This window comes from Camelus bactrianus, chromosome 4, assembly GCF_048773025.1.
Source record: "Camelus bactrianus isolate YW-2024 breed Bactrian camel chromosome 4, ASM4877302v1, whole genome shotgun sequence".
Classification (NCBI taxonomy): Eukaryota; Metazoa; Chordata; class Mammalia; order Artiodactyla; family Camelidae; genus Camelus; species Camelus bactrianus.
Genome location: NC_133542.1, coordinates 73434883 through 73454127, shown reverse-complemented (window position 1 = coordinate 73454127; position 19245 = coordinate 73434883). Strand labels below are relative to the sequence as shown.

General features: G+C 51.2%; 1 protein-coding gene across 16 annotated transcripts in view; it reads right to left on the bottom strand.

Annotated features, from left to right (window-relative positions):
• PRRC2B (proline rich coiled-coil 2B) overlaps positions 1 to 19245 on the bottom strand; it is an 82136-nt gene that overhangs the window by 18321 nt on the left and 44570 nt on the right. For 11 of the 16 annotated variants that reach the window (XR_012506585.1, XR_012506586.1, XM_074362436.1 and 8 more), the window contains 7 exons: positions 17371 to 17563; positions 13585 to 13900; positions 11793 to 12025; positions 9107 to 9305; positions 4492 to 4708; positions 1754 to 3817; positions 239 to 435 (listed from right to left, as the gene is read on the bottom strand). Coding sequence is in view for 14 of the 16 variants with exons in the window: in XM_074362436.1 (XP_074218537.1) it covers positions 239 to 435; positions 1754 to 3817; positions 4492 to 4708; positions 9107 to 9305; positions 11793 to 12025; positions 13585 to 13900; positions 17371 to 17563 (3419 nt within the window). In the remaining 2 variants the exon portion in view is untranslated. Of the gene's footprint in view, positions 1 to 238; positions 436 to 1753; positions 3818 to 4491; positions 4709 to 9106; positions 9309 to 11792; positions 12026 to 13584; positions 13901 to 17370; positions 17564 to 19245 lie in introns of all 16 variants that reach the window. The other 5 variants (XM_074362426.1, XM_074362428.1, XM_074362430.1 and 2 more) reach the window with 5 other exon arrangements.

Genomic DNA, 19245 nt, shown 5'->3' with positions numbered 1-19245 from the left:
ACCACTCAACCTCTCTGAGCCCTGGATTCCAGATCTTTAAAACTGGGACACAGCAGAACTATTATGGTTGTGAGTAGTAACATGAGAGTGGGAATCCTGTGTGTTTTGCTCTTAAGCCAGTACCTGCCCAGAGGCTAAGACATTCAGTGAAGGGCAAATTCAGCCACCCACGGAGCTGGTCATGGACCCCGGGTTTGCCTAGGTTCTTCCTGCCCTGCAGACATGAGGTCAGACTCACTTCCATAGCTCAGGTCAAACTGTTTCATGGTCTCTCCCTGCTCGCCTGCCCTCTGAGCAGTCAGCTTGGCCTCCTTCTCTGCCTTCTCACAGGAGGCTTCAGGGATGTCAGAGGTGGCATGGGGTGCCCTCTCCAGTGTGTAGTGGCTGCTCCCAGTGCTGCAGCCCAGGCCTCCAGGCAAGGCCTCTTCTGGGGACCTACAAAGGAAGGAGGCTCCTTTTAGCTCAGAAGTGGCCGAAGGTTAGGGAAGTAGAGAAAAGTTAAAACTGCATGTGCACACAGCATGCACACACAGCATGCACGCCAACACAGCGCCCAATCCACGTCCACTTCCTCCCACCATCCTCTTCACTCTGCAGGAGCTGCTCGCAGGGCAGCAGTGCAAGCCACACTGCTACAGCAGAGCCCACGGGAACGCTGCTCTCCCCAACCCCTGCCCAGCGCTAGTACTTCTGTCCTTTCCCACCATGTGCCAAACTTAGCGGAGCTACAGAAAGAAAGAAGGGGAATGCTTAGAACAGGGTCCAGAACCTTCTACTCCTTTCACGAGACTGACCATCAAGGACCCCAAGCCTTGCCCTACTGACAGCCTCTTGGGGCAGAAATCAGAAGCAAAGCCAAGTCTTGGCATCTGGGGCCTAGAACCTAGACTAGACCAACCCCTGAAGGAATCTACACTCCCCAGTGGCTCCTTCTCTGCAGGTGGATTAATTACAGCCCAGGCTCCTTCCTGTGCCCTGAATTCTAAGGGGGGGCAAGAGGTAGGAAACAGTCTTCCTTGGCACACTGGGGCATGGCCTGTGCCTGATCAAGAATGTAGGCTGCATGGAGTCTCCCTTACTCTGACTCTGGGGCACCCTTGGACAATGAGCACAGACCATCCACCTCAAAGCCTCTCATTCCTGAAGGGATGCTCACTGGGCCTCCGGCGGCCCACCCACTCTGGTTCCTGCCTGCCTCTCATCAGGCCGAGATGGCAATCCCCGAAGCGGTGCTGTGTCTCCTCACTGTGTCAAGAAGCAGAGCCACTCGGGGCAGAGCCAACTCTGCAAGGCCAGAAGGCCAGCAAAGCCCGTCCAGCAGCCCCGAGCAGAGGAGTGTGGTGAGCTGACCGGTGCTCACCGGCTGCCACGCACAGATCCTGCCCCCTCACTGCGGCGGCCCCTCAGCCAGGCTCCAAGGAAACACGTGGAGGGTGAACTCTGGAGACAGGTGCTGGGACAGGCACCATATGGGGACCACCGAGGGGTGGGGGGGGAGGTCTAGTTTTGGTTATGAAGCCACAGTGACAACAACACGCCACAAGAGAAGCAGACAGCAAGCAAGAGCAAGTGATGGAGACGCTCACATACAATGGGCTGGGTGGGCGGCTGCCCTCCGGGAGCACAACGAGCGGGAAATAGCCAGGGGCACCTGACACACGGTGGGACATGCATGCAGGACGTGCTGCTGGAAAAACCAACTTTGTAACAGAACAGCAACAAAACAGAACCTGGGATTTTGTTTTTGTTTTACCTTTTGGCTTTCAAAGGCGTCCCACTCTGTTGGCTCTCATAACGGGGAGAAGTTTCACCACCACCTGGCCTAACAGCCTTCTCCCCAAACCCTCCCGGCTCCAGCTTTCGGCTCTGTCTGTCAACCAGGGGTCTCTGACTGGAGAAGCTCCTCTTGGCCAGCTCCTTCTTCTCGCCCAAACCTGCCCCAGGCAGGCTGCCGTCCACCTGGGGGTCGGGCTCGGGGCCATCTCGCCGTTCCCGTCGCTCGCTGAAGTCGCTGCTCTCAGAGGCCGTCTCCCACTCCTCATTGGCTGGATCGGAGGAATTCTGGTATGAGAGCTCAGGGGACCTGCGGCCCACGGCGCCGCCCTTGTCCCCAGGACACAGCCTGGGCCGGCCTGGCCATGGGCCAGCCAGCATAGGGGGCTCCTCCTCTGGCCCCCATAGGCCCAGGGATTCTCGCTCCTGCCGGAGGCGCCGGAAGCGAGGTGGTTTGTCCTGGCGCGGGGGCCGCCTTCTCCTGAAGGGCCGGTTCTCGGCATTTTCAGAGTCTGCCGTGTGGTCATCTTGAAAGAAGGACCTCTTGTCCTCCACGCGGCTGTCCTCGAAGGCCCGCGCGCCCAGTGCATCTGAGTGTCTGTAGGTGTCCGGGATAAGATCTCGGTCTGGGGGCCGCCGGGCCCCGCAGGCGTCGGGAGGGCCGTACTCCTGCCGGGAGGCAGCCAGGCTCTTGCCCTGCCAGTGGCTGGGGTCCCTGGACACGAAGGTTCTCCGACCATATGCGCAATTGCTCAGCCGCGGCGGAAGGGCTCGCCCAAAGGCCCGAGGGCCTCGGTTCTTGGCATCCAGTCCGCCATGGTCCTCGGGGTACACCCTGCTGGACCGCCAGGACTCTCTGAAGTCGCCTTTCCTCGAGGCGCCCTCCTCCCTCTCAGGGAGTGGGCCTTCGTCCCCGGGCTCCGCGCCCCTCTGCCGCCGCCGCTTGGGAAGCTCTTCGTACTCGGAGCCCTCACTGTGGGTCTCGCTGGCGATCCTCCGCCGGGGCTTGGCCCGAGGGTAGTCCTCTGGCTGACCGAACTCCCGCAGTCCCCGGCCTCGGCCACTTCTCTGGCTGCTGCTGTAGATGCCTCGTGCCCCGAGGACCCCCCCGCTGCAGAGGCCGCCGGCAGGCCGCCCTCGGAAGGTGAACTCTCTGAAACCGCGGCCCCGGCCCCGTGCCTGCCCTCGGCCCCCAAAGGCTTGCTCCTCGTCAATAAAGATCCAGTTATTCCTCTTTGTCGGGGGGGTGTCGCTGGACTCTCGGGAGGGTCTGGTCTCCCAGGCCCTGTCGGGCTTCTCCTCCTCCTTGGGCTTGCTGGCCTCGTGGCCCAAACCAGCGTGGGCAGAGCCCGGGTCCTCTGGGGGGGCGGGGCCCGAGTTGGCCAGTGCTGGGTCGTTCTCTTGGTCCTCCTTCTCTGCCATCTGAAGGACGGGCCCCTTCTCCTGGGCCAGGCGGGCACTCCCTTCTCCTGGCTCCTGCTTCATCTTCTCGAGTTCCTTCTCCTTGTCTTCCACTTTGAGGGCTTTCAGGACAGGTTTCTTGATGGGTCCCGACCTCCGGGTCCTGCTGGTCTGCTCCTGGTGCTGGCTGCTGGAGCCCCGGGGTTCCGGTGTCCACTCGGGCTCCAGGGATGGCTGTTTGTTGGGGCTCCCTTCCTTCTCCCAGGAGGAGACGCTAAAGGATGGCTCCTCCCGGGGCGCCTCCTTCTCAACAGTGGTGGCTGTGTCAGCGGCCTTTGGCTGGTGGCTAATGTCCCAACTGCTATACTCTGTTTTTTTCTCAGCAGGGGAAAAGTCGGGCTCCAAGGGGGAACACCTGAGGTTTGGGGTATGACTCCCAGGAGCACCTGCTTCCTGAACATTTTCTTGGGATGCAAACAAAAGCTCCTGGCCTATTCTTTGAGAAGAGACACAGCTGTCAAAGTCTGCGGGGGCCTTCTTGTCAAAAGCACTCAAGTACTCCTCCCCTCTCTCCTCAAGGAGATCTCGCTGGGCACTTACGCCCCCTGACCTTCCGGGTGAGGCAGAGTAAGAGCTTTCATTCCTGAAAAGGAACCAGAAAAATCAGTCAATGTGATTGGAGCCTGGTTCCTTGTTTCCATGCTGAACACAGTTTAGTTTTAAAAAGGAAAAAAAATTTTAAAGAAAAAAACCATAGCACCAACATTTGCTCTATCTGTAAACAGGTCTTAGAGATGCTGGGCCGTGGGCTGGTGGTGGCCCTGGAGTCCAGAGAGTTGAAGAACTCAGTGGCTGCTGGTGGACTCAGCCTGCCACCCTGGAGACAGCGAGCAGCTGGGGATCCTCTGGTTCAAACAAGCTGGAGCCTGGGAGTCCGTGGAGAGTCTGGGCACTGGGCCAGCAGGGCCAGCTTGCTTTACTTTACTTTCACAGGAAGGAGCCGTGACCCACGCACTCGACCCCACCTGCCCTGTGAGGCCCCACCCCTTGCCCCAGCCCAAGGTTCCACAGAGTGTGCCTGCAACCGCAGGATTTCTCCTTGGCGTCCAGTCCCACCTTCAGCGTCTCTCACACAAAAGCATCAAGCATTCCTCCTCACACTCTCCCTTCCCCAGAGGGCACTGCAGCCCCTCCAAAGACGCCCTTTCCCCTGGGCAGTGTCTCCTGGGATAGTGCCTCTTCCCAGAGCCCTGTCTCAATTAGGACCTGGAGAGTCTTCCTTCAGCAGCAGGTCAGTAGGACCAAGTTTCGTCTCACCTGACATGCACATCCATGGCCAAAGTGTCGTTGGATTTCGGGTGGGGGAGTGAGTAGCCCTTGCTCTGCAATGCCATGTAGCCCTCGGGGCCCCACACAGGGGCTGGATCGATGGCAGTCACCTTCCTTTCCTGCAGTGGGGGCACACAGCTCTGGTCCTCAGAGCGACAGCCAGTCCCACCGAGGGGATCTTGGGGCATCATGGGTTTCATCAATCCTGGAGAAGGCAGAGAACCGATCTGTCACCTCGTTCAGAAAGCCATGGGCCAACCACAGGCCCAAAGGAGACAAGTTACTCCAACTACCAATCACATCGACACAGCGCCCCACCTGCTCAACCTCACTGGGGTCTCATCTTTCTGCTCACAGAATCTCTGAAGGCACCCACGCAAGCAACCCAAAAGGCCTGCTGGAAGACCTGTGAGGTTTAGCCTTAGTTCCTGGGTGAAGAGCCCCGGGGTGGGGGAAGGGTATACAGAACTGGCAAACGGAAACAGGGAACAGCAGACTGCACAGCTCACAGATGACGGCAGAGGGTTAGAGGGGCCAGTCAGTCGGCAACGGGAGAGGCCAGAAGGGTCTCTGCACAGACAGGTGAAGATGAGCTACCCGCCAGGAGCCCACACGGGACAAGCAGCTGGCATCCACCTGCTTCCAAACGCCAGCAAGAAGATGCAGGAAGGGATTTGGGCTTTAGTTCCTTTTATTTCTAACCCTAAGGTTGGCAGTAACTCTCACATTTTGTACAGGGAATACGCAAATGACAATGAACTGTTAACTGGCCAGAGGAGCTGAGGATAAAGCTGACATCTGGGTCCTACCAGATATAAACTAGCCGGGAAGCGGCGCCCCCAACCCAGGGCCTCTGCCCATGTCTATTACACTAGCGGCTGGGTTGGTGCAGACAATATTAAAGGTGTCTCTCACTGGGCCAAAGTCTGCAGGGAAAAGATCTGATTTTTCAAGTATTTTCTTTACAAAGCTAATTATTAGCCAAAAATTGTGTTGTGCTGTCTTTTAAGCTGAGATAATCTGACCAGGAAAATGTTTCTATATCAGGCCAGCAGTTTTAAGCTTTCTTTTAGCTATGGAGCGCTCTGTTTAACTGCTATCAGTACCTGAGTCCAACACAAAGTTAGTCTGAGTCAAGTGGTGGTGGGGACCCTCTCTGGAATCCTAAAACTACACACCGTCTATTAAGTATTGGTCACGAGGTGGGTGGAACTGCTCAGCACTGTACAAGCAATGTGGCAGCTCATGTTACCTGAAAACACCTGTCACAGAAGTGCTGGAGAGAGTATGTTAAACATCTCATGTGCAGAGCTGCGACTCCCCCCTCAAGAATGGGAAACCGCCAGGGAGCTAAAGCCACAAGCCATGGGCCCGGAGCTAGTGCTTCCCACAGGGGAGCCAGGGACTCTGCCGTCAGCCTTGGTAACCTCAGGGCTTGGTGCTAAATGCCCTCACAGGACAGGAGACAGGGCTCTCTGCACAAAGCAGAGAGCTGTAGCTGAGATGTTGCTTAGAACAAAGACCCCCCAAAGGGTTGTGCCCTCAATTAAAAGGTAGATCAGAAAAATACATGCTCTTTAGTACAGGAAGGTGACTGAGCTTTTGTCTCGGCCTGGGCCAAGGTAAGGAAAATAGTCCTTCGCTAGTAATTCATAGCCACATGCCAGCTTGCATGCAGGTCGAGGGTTGGGGTGGGGGTATGATTCAGATTTATGCCTAGAATGCTCCAGAAACCATCCAAGTTAAAATAAAGGATGGTTCTAGGCTGCAGAAGACATAAAACCACACTGGAGGGATATACTCTTAAATCAAGTCATACTGGATCCTCACGATAAATGAAACTGTTTAAAATGGAACTGCAATCTAAAATTACCAGAACATGCGTGGAAAGCAACCCGCCAGGAGTCTGTGGTGAGTCCACAGGATTACACACCTTCCCCAAGAACTTCAGATGACAAATGAAAATGTTAAACACTAGAAAATTATGTTTCAAATGATTAAAAGCATAAAAGAAAGAATTAAAACTTAAGAAAAACAGAGACATAAGAAAAACAGATTTGAGGGAAAAATTCTAGTAATAAAACTATAATGACTGAAATAAAAATCTCACTGGACAGTGAAAAAGAACAGACTAGACACAGCTGAAGAGAAAACTGAACTGGAAGATAGTTCTGAGGCATTTTCCCAGAAGATACCACAAAGATAACCTCTCTTACGTATTTAAGAGACTTGGAAGCCAGAATGAGAAGGCACAAAATAATCTAAGTGGGAGTCCTATGAAAAAATGATACAAAGAATGAATGAGGAGGAAGAAGGCAATGTTTGTTGTGATAATTAGAAAAGAATTTTCCAGAAGCAATGAAAGACATACATCCTTAGATTCAAGCACTGTGAGTTCTAAGCGGAATAAAGTGAGAAAAGACACAGATATGTACCGAGACACAGCACAGTGAGAAAGAACTGCGGGAGACCAAAGACAAGAAGACCCTAACAGCAGCCAGAAAGGAGACTGCAGACCACCCAGACACAAATATGACACAGGAGCCAGAAAAAAAAGGACTACCATCTTCACAGTACTCAAAAAAAAAGTAACTGCCAACCCAGAATTCTATTCCCAGTGATGCTATTTCAAGAGAAAGGGTGACGTAAAGACTTTTTCAGGCAAAATGATTTTCTACTGCCAAAAGATCTTCCTAAAGAACTTGACGGAGCATGAAGAAGAAGTGGAATCCAGGTGGGAGGAAGAAGCTGGAAGGGAAAGCAGTAAACACGCAGGCAGATCTGAACGGGCGCAGACCGAATAAACAACGAGGATAATAAGGAAGCACTAAAACTCCAGGCAAAGGTAACAAGACTGATGAGGAGGTAGTCAGAGCTCAGGTTCAGGGTGCATGTATCGGTTCGCCTTTGCCAAGTTAACGGTGCAGGTTAGAATTCAATGTAACCACTCACACATTAGAAAGAAAATGCAGAAGGAAAATAAGCAGAAACAGGAAATCTTGACGCCAAAAAAGGAAGAAAAAGAAAAGCAAAGAAAGAGGGATAAAAAGAAAGCATGAAATAGGACAACAGGAAATCTGAATGTAATGATTCCAGTAAATCTAAAGAGACCAACGTTAGCAATTTAAGTCACAGATCTTCAAAGTGGGTAAAACCACACACAACTCGTATACACAAAGATATGCTCCCCCAGAAAGAACTCAGGCTGATGGCAAAAAGCTGGGGGGAAAAGAAACCATGTAAATATGAGTCAAAAGAAATCTAGAATGATGATGTTACCCCCAAGCACACACTGAGGGTAGGAAGCACAGCGAGTGGTAACGAGGGAGCCACGAAAAGCTGAAAGCGGCAAGCTGCAGTAATTCCAAGCCTGCACTCGAGTCCAGATAGACAAAGCAAAAACCTAACAGCATCACAAGATTTGACAAATCCACAGTCATGGCAGGAAATGTTCACACACCTCGTAGTAACTGATCAAGGGGATACATCGTAATGTTACAGATACATTCGCACAGCACAATTGGCAAGCACAATTGAATGGACCACATCCAATTAGAGAACACATTATTTTCAAGCAAACAGAATGATTTAAAAAAAGAAAAAAGGACCACGTAACAGCCTACAAAGAAAATCTCAACAAGTGTCAAGCAATCTAGATGGGGGGTTGGCTGGCACACTTACAGCCCTTGAGTGAAATTGGATCGGCCACCTGGTTTTAAAAATAAAGTTTTACAGGAAAGTGAAGGCTCCATGTCCATTCACTCACTACTGCCCACAGCTATTTTGTTCTAGAACAGCAAAGCTAAGCAGCAGCTCAAAGCCTAGAATTTTTATTATCGGGCATTAATAGAAAACGTCTGTGACTCCTGATCTGTATCATGTAGACCTTATTATCTGATCAGAAGGCAGCCACACTAGAAATTAACCTTAAAGATCGTCTTAAAACTCTGTATCTGGAAAACTTACATCATTAAAAATCATCACTCAAAACAGATAAATCAAAAGCAGACCAACATTTAGAACTGCACAATAATACAAATGTTTCATCTTAATACTCATAGGAGCTCTTAGCTCAGGTGAGATTTAAATACATCAGGAAAGCCAGAAATTAATGAGCTAAATAAGCATCCAATGTAATCAGTCAGAATAAGAACAAAATAATTTCAGTGGAAATAATGAGGGGGGAAAAAGCAGAAGTTAATGAAACAAAAGCCAAATAAAACGGGACTTAAGAAACCCAAATGATACTTTTAAAAAATGGCATTCGATAAACCTTGGGAAAGGCTAGTCAAGGGGAAAAAGAAAGCACAAAAACATTAAAAATGGAAAGAGGGACAAAATGACACAGAAGAGACAGAAAAATTAATTAAAACCATTTACAAGGCATGATCTTAGGAAGGCCTCTTCCTGACAGTTCTCTGTGACAGGTGCTATTATCACACTCTCATTCTGCAAACAAAGAAGTTAAAGCTCAGACTGGTCACGTGACTTGCAAAGAGGCCAGACTGGACTCCAGGTGGGTCTGTCTACCTCACGAGGCAACGCCCTCCAACGCCACACTATCATGGGCTCCCAGGTAAGGCCCCTAGACCATGACGCTTACCCGAGGGGTGCAGGGCTGAGGGATAGAAGTCCACTGGGGTCCGGGTGGGCGTGATCCGGGGGTCCATGTAGGAAGGCATCATCATCCACCTGGGATCGAAGCCCAGCATCTGGGGGTGGTGCGGGTAGAAGGTGCGCTGTGGGTGCGAAGGCGGAGGAGGGTACACCGGCTGCCAGTGCTGCATCTTGTACAGCTGCTCCTGACCAGGGGGAGAGAGACCAGGTTGGACAGATGCTGGGGGGTGAAGAGGCCGCACACAAATGCACGTACACACACACACGCATGCACAAGCACATGCACACAAACATGTGCACACGCACACACAGGCTCTTCAGCTTTCCCCCAGGTGGCACAGACAGCCCACCCAGCACAGATGGGCAAAGAGGGGAGGGAGGAGCAGCTGCTCCGAGGGGAGATCCCAGCATATTACAGCACTCAGGCCCTCTCCCAAGCCTCTCCCAAGCCGGATGGAAGCCATGCCCTGGGCTCCTCTGCCACACAAGAGGGACGGGGTTTCATTAAGACCAATACTCACCTGGAATGGCGCCTGGCCAGAACAGCACCCAGGGATGCCCCCCTTACCCCCACCACACTGTTCCTTCAGTCCACTCTCCACACTCAGACGCCCTGACCAGGTCAAGATCCTTCAAGGGTTCTCCATAGCTTTCCAGCTAACAGCCCAAATCCCACAGGGGTACATGTGACCCACAGGGCCCTGCGGCTCCTGCCCGCCCCCTTGCCCCCGACCCGCCTCTCTAGCAATGCCCCACAACCGCCCTGGCTCTCCGCTCCACATTCCTGCCTGCCTGCCTGCTTTGGGCCCTCTGTCCCTCCATCCCCAAACCTGCTCACCCACACCCATGCTTTAGGTTTCAGCCTAACGAGCACTTCCTCTGGGAAGTTGGGTTCACAACTCTGAACCCAAGGTCAGGCCCCCGTCCTCTGCTCTCCTTCGTACCATCAGCAACAGGTAACACTGCTGCTGCCGGTTTCCCTCCCTAAACCATGAGACCGACGCGAGTTCCCCGCAGCATCCGCGTCCCTACCACCGGACCTGGTGCAGAAAATGTTGGTGCCCAAAAGAATGAATGTAAAGCATCAACAGAGTATTAAAAATTAAGAACCTGGACCCAGTGAGGGGTCACCTCAGATCCTGTTCCAGGGCACCAGTGACCTCCAGGGCTGCCCTCACAAGTGCGTCCTGGACCAGCATTCTGGCAGCGCTCGTGGCAGACTCAGACAAGGGTGGGTCGCTGACCTGCACACCCCTTCCTACCAGCCTGCTAGCCCAACCCCAGCCTGGGCCGGATTCCCTGGGCAGCTCGCCGGCACTCACAGCACCTCTTAGGAGCATTCAGCACTTGATAAATAAGAGCTCCTGGCCCACACAGGAGGCTGCGGGCCTCTGCCCACGGCTCCTCCTCCTGTCTAGACCCCAAGTCCCTGGGGAACCCGAACAGACAGTCTGTTTGCCAGACTCCTCAGGCTACACTGGCACGTTCAGACTTCTTTCTATTCATGAGGAAGGATTTACCCGTCACTGCGCCCCAGAAGAGTTACCTAGAACAACTGTTCCTACTGTGTCTGGCTTGATTTACTCCAGACCTCCCCAGTCAATCAGGAATTCTTCACCAAGCCCGTAAGTAACTAAAGCACAATGAATGTAACTTCCTGTTGAGAGGGCAGAATGTGGTCAGCTTCTGGAATGCTTCCTAGGGGCCCAAGGAAAGGAGGATCTGGGGTAAAGGTTTTGAAGGCAACTAAAGAGATTCTGGGAAAAGGTCTGAGATGTTGATGTGTTTCCTAGGGCACCCATGTTTTGAAACACTTCGATTATTAACAATAATTTACTGTACACCTAGCTAAGCACGTCCATGCATGATCTGTTTCCCACCGAGACGCACTGTTCATTAGCAGTCAGCTCTTCCATGGGTCACTCCTCTAAGACAAATAATTATTATGGGTGGTTCCAGCTGGGCAAGATGACCAGGACTACAAGAGACCGCTATGATTACCGTGACCCATGCAGTCTTCCTCAGAGCAAAAAGTAGGTCCTTTTTAAGATTTATGAATCACCAATAAAGAAGACCCTGATTGTACTGGCAAGTCAGTTCACAGGCATCATTAAACCCTGATTGTCACACTGAGAGGCAGGTGTTCATTCCCGCTGCTTGACACTGACCTGTCCAAGGTCACACCTGACTAGGTAAGCTGCACCAGACTCCACAGCCATCCAACTCAAAACCTACAACCCACCTCCCTGACCCAAGGCTAACATAGCTCTTTCTGAAGCTCTCCCAGCAGCTCAGGCCTTCCCCAGTCCTTGGGAGGCTCCCAAGGACAGGGCGATTGTCGGCGTAAGGAGTGGCCACGTTGTAGGGCTCTGAATGAAAAAACGACTTAGACACCACTAACTCACTCTTCCTTACCAGTATTAGACAACAGGGTCCCTAAACTACCAACGAGGGTTTTCATTCAAAGGAGAAATTACTTGGAAAAATTAATGGCCAGGGCTGACTTCCCAAGGCTCCAAGTTTTGAGGCAGAATTCCTGATATCCCTGCTGGTGACCAGGATACACATGAGCAACCTTTTGCAGTGGGTTCTCCTCGAAGGTGGTGTGCGGAGGAGAGGGGACGCCTGCTCAGGGGCAGGTCTGCTGACAACACCTAACATCCCCTGTTCACCTGCTGCTGCTGCTGCTGCTGCTGCTGCTGCTGCTGCTGCTGCTGCTGCTGCTGCTGCTGGCGCTGAAATCGGGGAGGAAGGGACTTCTGGTACTTGCTGAATTCCTGTGCAGGGGATCCAGCCTCCCTGGCCCCCTCCTCACTGCTGCTGCTCTGAGCCACAGCTGGAGGAGCTGTGGGAGCTTCTTCCGAAAACGTGTTGGGGGCTTCGTGGGCAGGGAACTCAGGGGAGCCTAAGGAACAAAGAAGAAGAGAAACTGCCGGGTGAGTCCACAAAAGCTTGGCTGACCGAATGTTTAACAGCAAATGCTCTTTCTCGGTGGCACTTACGTTCCACGGCTAGACACCCATCCTCAACCCCTGGTGCTGTGCTAACTGCTCTCCACACACAAGCTCACGGGGTCCCCAGCTCATCCTCACGTGAGAGACCAGCACACTAAGGGCCGAGAGGTGGGGTGGGCCGCCTGAGGCCACACCGTCAGCAGAGTGGGGACCTGGCTCCAGACGGGAGCGGCTCTGCTAGAAAAGACCCCAGGAAACAGGAGAGCAGCCATCAGCCACTAGAGTCCACACACCCATCCTCCGGCCACGAGAATCAGCACAGCCCACGGCTGTGTGAGCCGGGCCAGCCCGCCAGCCTCTCCCGGCACGTTCCTTCATCTGTGAGTGAGGAGAACAGGCGCACCCGCCCCAGGGCTTCTGGGAGAATCAAGCGGGACAGTCCATGGGGTGGACTGAAAACAGCAGCTGGCGAGTAGTAAAAGCTCAACCCAATCTCCCATCACTGTTCTCTTTGGAATTCCCTTCTTTCTTGCCCCGTCCCAGCTTTGCACTCTTTTTGGTTTTTTTTCAGCTTTGTTGAGGAGTAATTGACGTTCGTGTTCTTAATTCTACTGCAGAAGGCAAACAAATGTCGAGGCGAAGCCCCAGGGACCCAGCGTCCCGGGGGAATACTGACAGGCAGGGCGGGTACAGAGGGGCTTGGGGCACACACAACACCCAGGCCCACCAGCAGACCAGCACCCACGGCCCACACTCACACCCGCAGTCCACTGCCCAGGCTCCCACTGCCCCACCTCGGCGAGTCCTGCATGGACAGGACATTTACAGAAGGACAATGATCTATTTCTCTGAGTTCCTTGGCCTGAAGGGTGCTGATGACCATCAGACCAAGAGCAATTCTTCCATCTGAGAAGTTTCAGCACCTGAAACTAACATCAGGTCCTTCTCTACTGAAGAAAGTTGGTTTCAGTTGATTTGAGAAAGTCAGCAAGAACATATTCTTTAAGATTGACGTCCAAAGACACCCTCCATCATGTAATAGTGTTCAACATCGCTTGTGCAGCCGAGCGATGCAGTCCTTCTAGAATAACGTCAGGAGAAACGTATTCTTCCCTCCCTGTCGTGAACAAGATCCCGTGCTCATGCTCAGGTCCTCGAGCTCCTGCATCTCTGGCTGAGTAGCAGCAGCGGTGATGACAAACCTGGTGACACCACCGAATGCTCTCCGCACCCGGAAACGTGCCAAGTGCTCACACCTCCTGCGGCCCCTCAGGATGCGGGGAGGCATGTGCTATCGCCACCCTGTGTCACAGGTGAGCAAACATGCTCGAGAGGTGCGGCTGAAGCCAGTGGGTTGAAGTAGTTGGAACACGATGTGAACCCAGGCCCAAACTCTTAACGACTGGGGCTTCCCAACATCACCCAGCTGTAAGACACAGGGAGATGCAGACAACCGCCAGTGAAAACAGCCCAGGGCCTGCAGGTTGTGGGACGAGGGCCCACCGCTTACCTTTGCGGACAGCAGGGCCATTCTCCTGTGCAGGCGCTTTCTCGACGCCTGGAGAGCGGGGAACCTCCCTCTCCACCTGCTTCTGGGCCTCGCTCGCCTTCTGTGCCTGCTTACACTTCTGGTCCAGCTGCTTGAGTTTGGCAGCACAGGCGGCCAACCGCTCCTCCCGGGCCCGGCGCTCCTCCTCCTCCCGGCGCTTTCGGGCTCGTTCCACAGCCTCAGACATCTCTGACTGGATAAACTTCTGCCGTGGGGGCGGCTTGTCCTCTTTGTCCTCGACAGACTGCTGCCGGAACACACTGCCTACAGAGGACTTCTGCCAGGAGAAGAAAGCCTCAGCTGAGGCGCATGTCGCAAACCCGGAGAAGGGCCCACCCCCAGGGTGGGATCAGCGCTCCTTCCCAAGACCCTTGAGCACAGTCACGTGCTGCCAGACCCGGGTTTTACTCCTACTCTGCCCTTTCCTGTATGTGGAATGAGGTTTGGGCAAGCGGCCACGTTCTACAACTTAGTTTCTCACTTGTAAACTGTGGACAATACAGGAAGCCCTCGGGACTGTGAGAAGGCAATAAACTGTTTGCAAAGCACTCAGTGCCAGGACGTACACCTAGGTCACCCCCGGGTAATGGACGCTCTGACCACTACTCATGGGCACAGCAGACTGAGCCTCCAGAGCTAAAGAACAGAGTGGGAAACCACACCCCCAGCATTTCTCAGCCATAAAACTGCTCTACCCTTTCTCCCATGAAAATACATAAACTCGGGTCACGATGAGCCAGAAACTGAAATTCATACTCAGAAATAAAGTTTCAAGGTGATTCTTTATATATAAAAGCATCTCTAGAAACATCTCTTTTGAATATTTTACCCGCTTTTGAGCCTCTCCCTGGTTGCCAGTTACTGGACAACCACCAGGGTGCAAAAGATCCAGCATGAAAAACTCTCAAAACTGGGAAGACTTCTCACTGATCTGCAGGAAGCGAAGCTACATGCAGAATATGTAATAGTACAAATGATGGGCAAGTTTAACTGAATGCCAGCCACTAAAATTCCAGTGAGATTCGATAAGAAAAAACATATAACTTCCTGTTTTGCAGTTACGCAGATGTACGTAACTGTCAAAAGTCATTAGACATGAAAAAATCAAGATCTATGCCTTTTCTTGTATGTCAATTACATCTCCATAAAAGTACTATGTAACAGAGTGACTGCAGTTAAGGAGTTTTCTCCTAAAAATTAACTTCTCATAATCCAGAGACAATTACTACAATCGTAAAGGATTATAAATTTCTAATTTAGAAGCATGAAGGTACTTTTTACGTAATACAATTGGAACCAAAGTGTGCCCTCTTCCCCCACTTTGTCCTTGAGCACTAACACCTGTCTGTGCTCTGTAATGGCTGTGAGCTGTCTCACTGCACGGCTGATACCACAGTTTACCTTACCCCCTGGTGTTCGGTACATACCAACCTTCATGTGTATCCCTGACTACTTTCCTCAGAATTTCCCAGAAATGAAACAGCAGAATCAAAGGATATGTGTACATCATCAAGACTACAGACGCGCCCTTCCAAACTGGCCCCCAAATTAGCCATCATTTTATAAACTAAATGTTCTGCAAAACACTTGAACTGTGACAATCTTTCCAGAAATCTGGATGCATAAAATTATACAGATTTTATCTTTGTTGGCTCTATTCAGTTAATTCAGTGCTGTTATCAGCAGCTCACAGTGAAACCTTCTTTTGAATACCAAGCAATCCCAATATATGAATGAAATTTAGATTAACTGCAAGGTAATCTCCAGGAGTCGTACTGTGTCTATTTTGTTTCACTTCTGTGTCTCCTGAGTCTAGCCCAGTGCCTAGCACATAATATGAACTCAGTAAAAAAGACTGAAGGTAAAGGGCATTTTCATTTTATAAGAAGATATGGAACAGGAGCCTTTTAAATAGCAAAGTGAATTGAATATGCCAGATTTTGCCAGGTGTATTTAAATTACATCTACCCACCCCCTGCTTTGGCCCTCCTGCTGAATTCAGTCCCAGTCATGAGATGTGGCAGAACAAGGCAGGCACCTGGTGCCAGGGAGTCACGACAGCTCAGGACAGGTGGTCGGAGCCCAGGCAGGTGAGGAGGCTGTCGACATGGAGACGTGGCTGCTGTGGGCGTTGAAGCCCAATCAAGCTGAGTGAGACAGGAATTCCTAAGGAGAGGTGGCCCACCAGAGAAATTCAGGGCTTCCATGTGGGGGGCACTGACATCTGAGTGGCTGAGGAGGGCATGTGTGCAAGGGAGAAAGAGAGGTGGTGGAAATAGGGAGACTGACCAAATCAGTGCAAATTTTACAGACCACAGGAGACAGATACCTCACTGTTGAAGGAGCTACAAACATGCAATGGGAGAAAACTAGAATGGATTCTGTGGAACTGGAGATATTACTGTGTTATACGTCTGTGTATCAGAGACTTATATTCCCTAACTCTGTCCACAGAGAGGGCCCAGGAGCAACGACACCTCAACAGCGGTGAGCACACTTGTGCTCATACTGGTTTCTAAACATCATGAAGCCTGATTCTAGGGCCAAGGCAGGGTAAGGACAAAGCAAGCTTGGAAAAGCTTGTTCCATCACAAAGCAAGGAATCCCTCAAAACAGAATGAAGACATGTAAAGAAGGACATAGCCGTCAGCTTGAAGAGGCTCCCGAAAGCCAAACCAGAGACAATCTGAACTTCAAAACAAACAATGAGAGTAACAGATTATAACCCACTGATATATATCTATTCATATACATACATATATATATATATATTTTTTTTTTTTTTTTTTTTTTCCCAAAGTGTGATGAGACATGGGATATTCATGGTCTCAAAGTAACTCTCCACAAAATTTCTACCAATTACAGATCAGGAAGAGTGTGTGAAATGTGAAAATTCCACGGTGAGACACTTGGTAGACACCACTTCAATCAAGTGACCCAAGTGAAGGTGGCCAGCAGGCAGAGCGGAATCATGGTCACCCAGCAGGATGCAGCAAGAAGAGTCGGGGCCATTTCCAAGATTCCAGCCAAAAAGGGGAAACCTTACACTTAATCATGAGGAAGCACGAGGTAAACTCAATCTGAGGTGAATTCCACAAAATAATTGACTGTGATCTTCAGAAGTATCAACATCCTGAAATGAAAGTGTGATAAAGGCTAACGAGCTGCTCCAGACCGAGGGGAGCTAAAGAGCAAAGAGCGGGACAACCGAGGCAGCATGAAACTCTGACTCGGATTCTCTGGTGTGAGGAACACTGACGGGACAATGGGCAAGAGCAGGATGGGTTCTGGGGACCAGATGGCGGGGATGTATCTGTGCTGATTTCCTGGGTTTGACTGTGGCCACCAAGTGGGAATGTCATCTCTCGGGAGGAAGTAGATACCAAAGTGTTCTGCAGTGACAGGGCCTGATCAGGCTAGCAATGTACTCTTCAAATGGTTCCAAAAAAAATATTCTTTCTATTGCGCTCCCAACTTTTCTGTAAGGCTGTGACTGTCTCGAAATTTTAAAAGAAATGTTTTCAGTTTAAAAAAGAGAAAGAGCAAGAAATGTCCACCTGGATTTTCTCAGAAACCTGGCCACTGAACTCAGCGAAACAGGAAGGCTCAGAACAGCCAACTAGGTGACCTGCTGGAGTCTCTGCCTTGGGACTCTGGTCAAATGAACGTGAGAGCTTGTGTGCGTGTGTGTACACGTGGGTGTCCCAGCTAACCGCAGGCACAGACCCCCTCCAGCGCCCACGGTACCTGGTAGTCAGGGCCTGACGCCCAGCTGTGAAGCTTCCTGGAAGGCGGCTGAGATTCTGGCACCTTCCGGACGACACGGCTCATGCCTACTGTCTCACCCCAGTCCTTCCCTTCCTCTTGGGTGCGCTTGGCATCCGCACTGTCTGCAGAGCTCATTGACAGCTGCCGCTGCCGCCTGGGGTCCCAGCTGTTCCTAGGACAAATCGCACGGAGGGTTAGTTTTTCTAGTCGGCCCAAACATGGTCTGATCTTACCAGTCAGGCCCTCGGGAGTTCCACAGTCAGCTGTCTAACAATAACAATTTCCTTCACGAGAACAGACCTACCCTTCACCCCCTTTACAGGTGAGAGGACACGCCCAGAGCACCAAAATCAGCACCAACGTTTACCAAGTCAGTCTTACACACACAGCTCCAGGCAGGATGGCTCACATTCATTACTTCACTTACTGCAGAAAGAGTCTTTACTCCCTCTGTTTTAAAGAGATGGTAACTGAGTCTGAGGGACTGGAGAGCTATTTTCACAAGGAAGAGCTAAGACTTGAATCCGCGACCCGAATGAAGGCCCTTCTCCCTGTATTCTACCTCCTTCCCTGTGCTTTGCATAAAGGATGTGCTTAATAAATGCCCCCCAGCAGCAAAAGAGGGCTCCCCAAATGATGCATTAAGAGTAAGAGGTGCAAGGCAAAGCACACATAGCACAGAAAAGGAGAAGACAGACGCCAGACGGAGACTCTGGGCAGGCTCGAAGGGAACAGAGATCCGTGCAGTGCTCACCTCTTGTGCTCTGGTGTAAACAAAGGCACTGGGGCAGAACACATGTATGCATCTACTGAGCACCTCGTCTTTGCAGAAGCAGCACCCAGTAAACACAACAGGCATGCAGAGAGAGGCAGGGAGTCAGGTCTGGTTAACACGTGTGCACACACACGTACAAGCACACACATGTACAGAAGGTGGAGGGGAGATGAGGTGGGTGGGATGGATCAGGAGACCAGAGACAGGGCGACAACTGTGAGTGACTCCTGACTTCATGCAGAGACACGGAGGCCACACCGAGGTTTCTGATCCACCAGAAAAGATCTGTGTCTTTAACGTGAAGAGTAAGATGAAAGGAAGGCTGGCCTCTGATTGGTGCAGAGAAGGAAGGATGCTGGTCCCAGTGGCCCCCAGAGACGATGAACAGAAAGGAATGAAATAGGGGAGGTTTCAGGAAACCACCATGGATTTATTTTTTGTTATTATGTTTTTACCATGGATTTATGAATGGGCTCCCTTTATGGGGAAATAAAGATGTTAGAGAAGACTCAGAAGCCTGCAGTAGAAGTCTCAACCAGCTCAGAGAACACTGAAAAAGAGCAGGTTTAGGGAGGAGGTGGCTGGTTTGAGAGCTCTCTATCTGATGTGTCCTTGGTCACAGTCAGTAGTGAAGCTGGGTCCAAAACCCACGTCTGTCTCTTTCCACTGAATAGTCAGTTCACATCAACTGAAAGACACAGGGAACAGAGCAGCCTATTGCTCCAATAAATCTGTAAAATTTTATATCTTTGCCTCTGATTTAAATTCTTGATCACATTTCCTTTTGTGTTCCAAGAACTGACCCATAGATATTTATTTCTCAAGCACATCCAAAGCTTCAGTTAAAATCGAGCAACATTAAAATAAATTACAGAAGCCTCAATTAGTTAATTGTTTGTGTATCATCAGAGAGCGTGGCAAAAGATCATGACCAGCTCCCTCCAGGGGTGAAGCTCTGAAACAAAAGAGGAAATAACCAAGACTTGCAGACTCAACTACATAAACATTCAATTATTGACAATAAAATAGACAAAGGGAAAAATATTAGACCATAATATCTATGCAATATAAAACAGTAA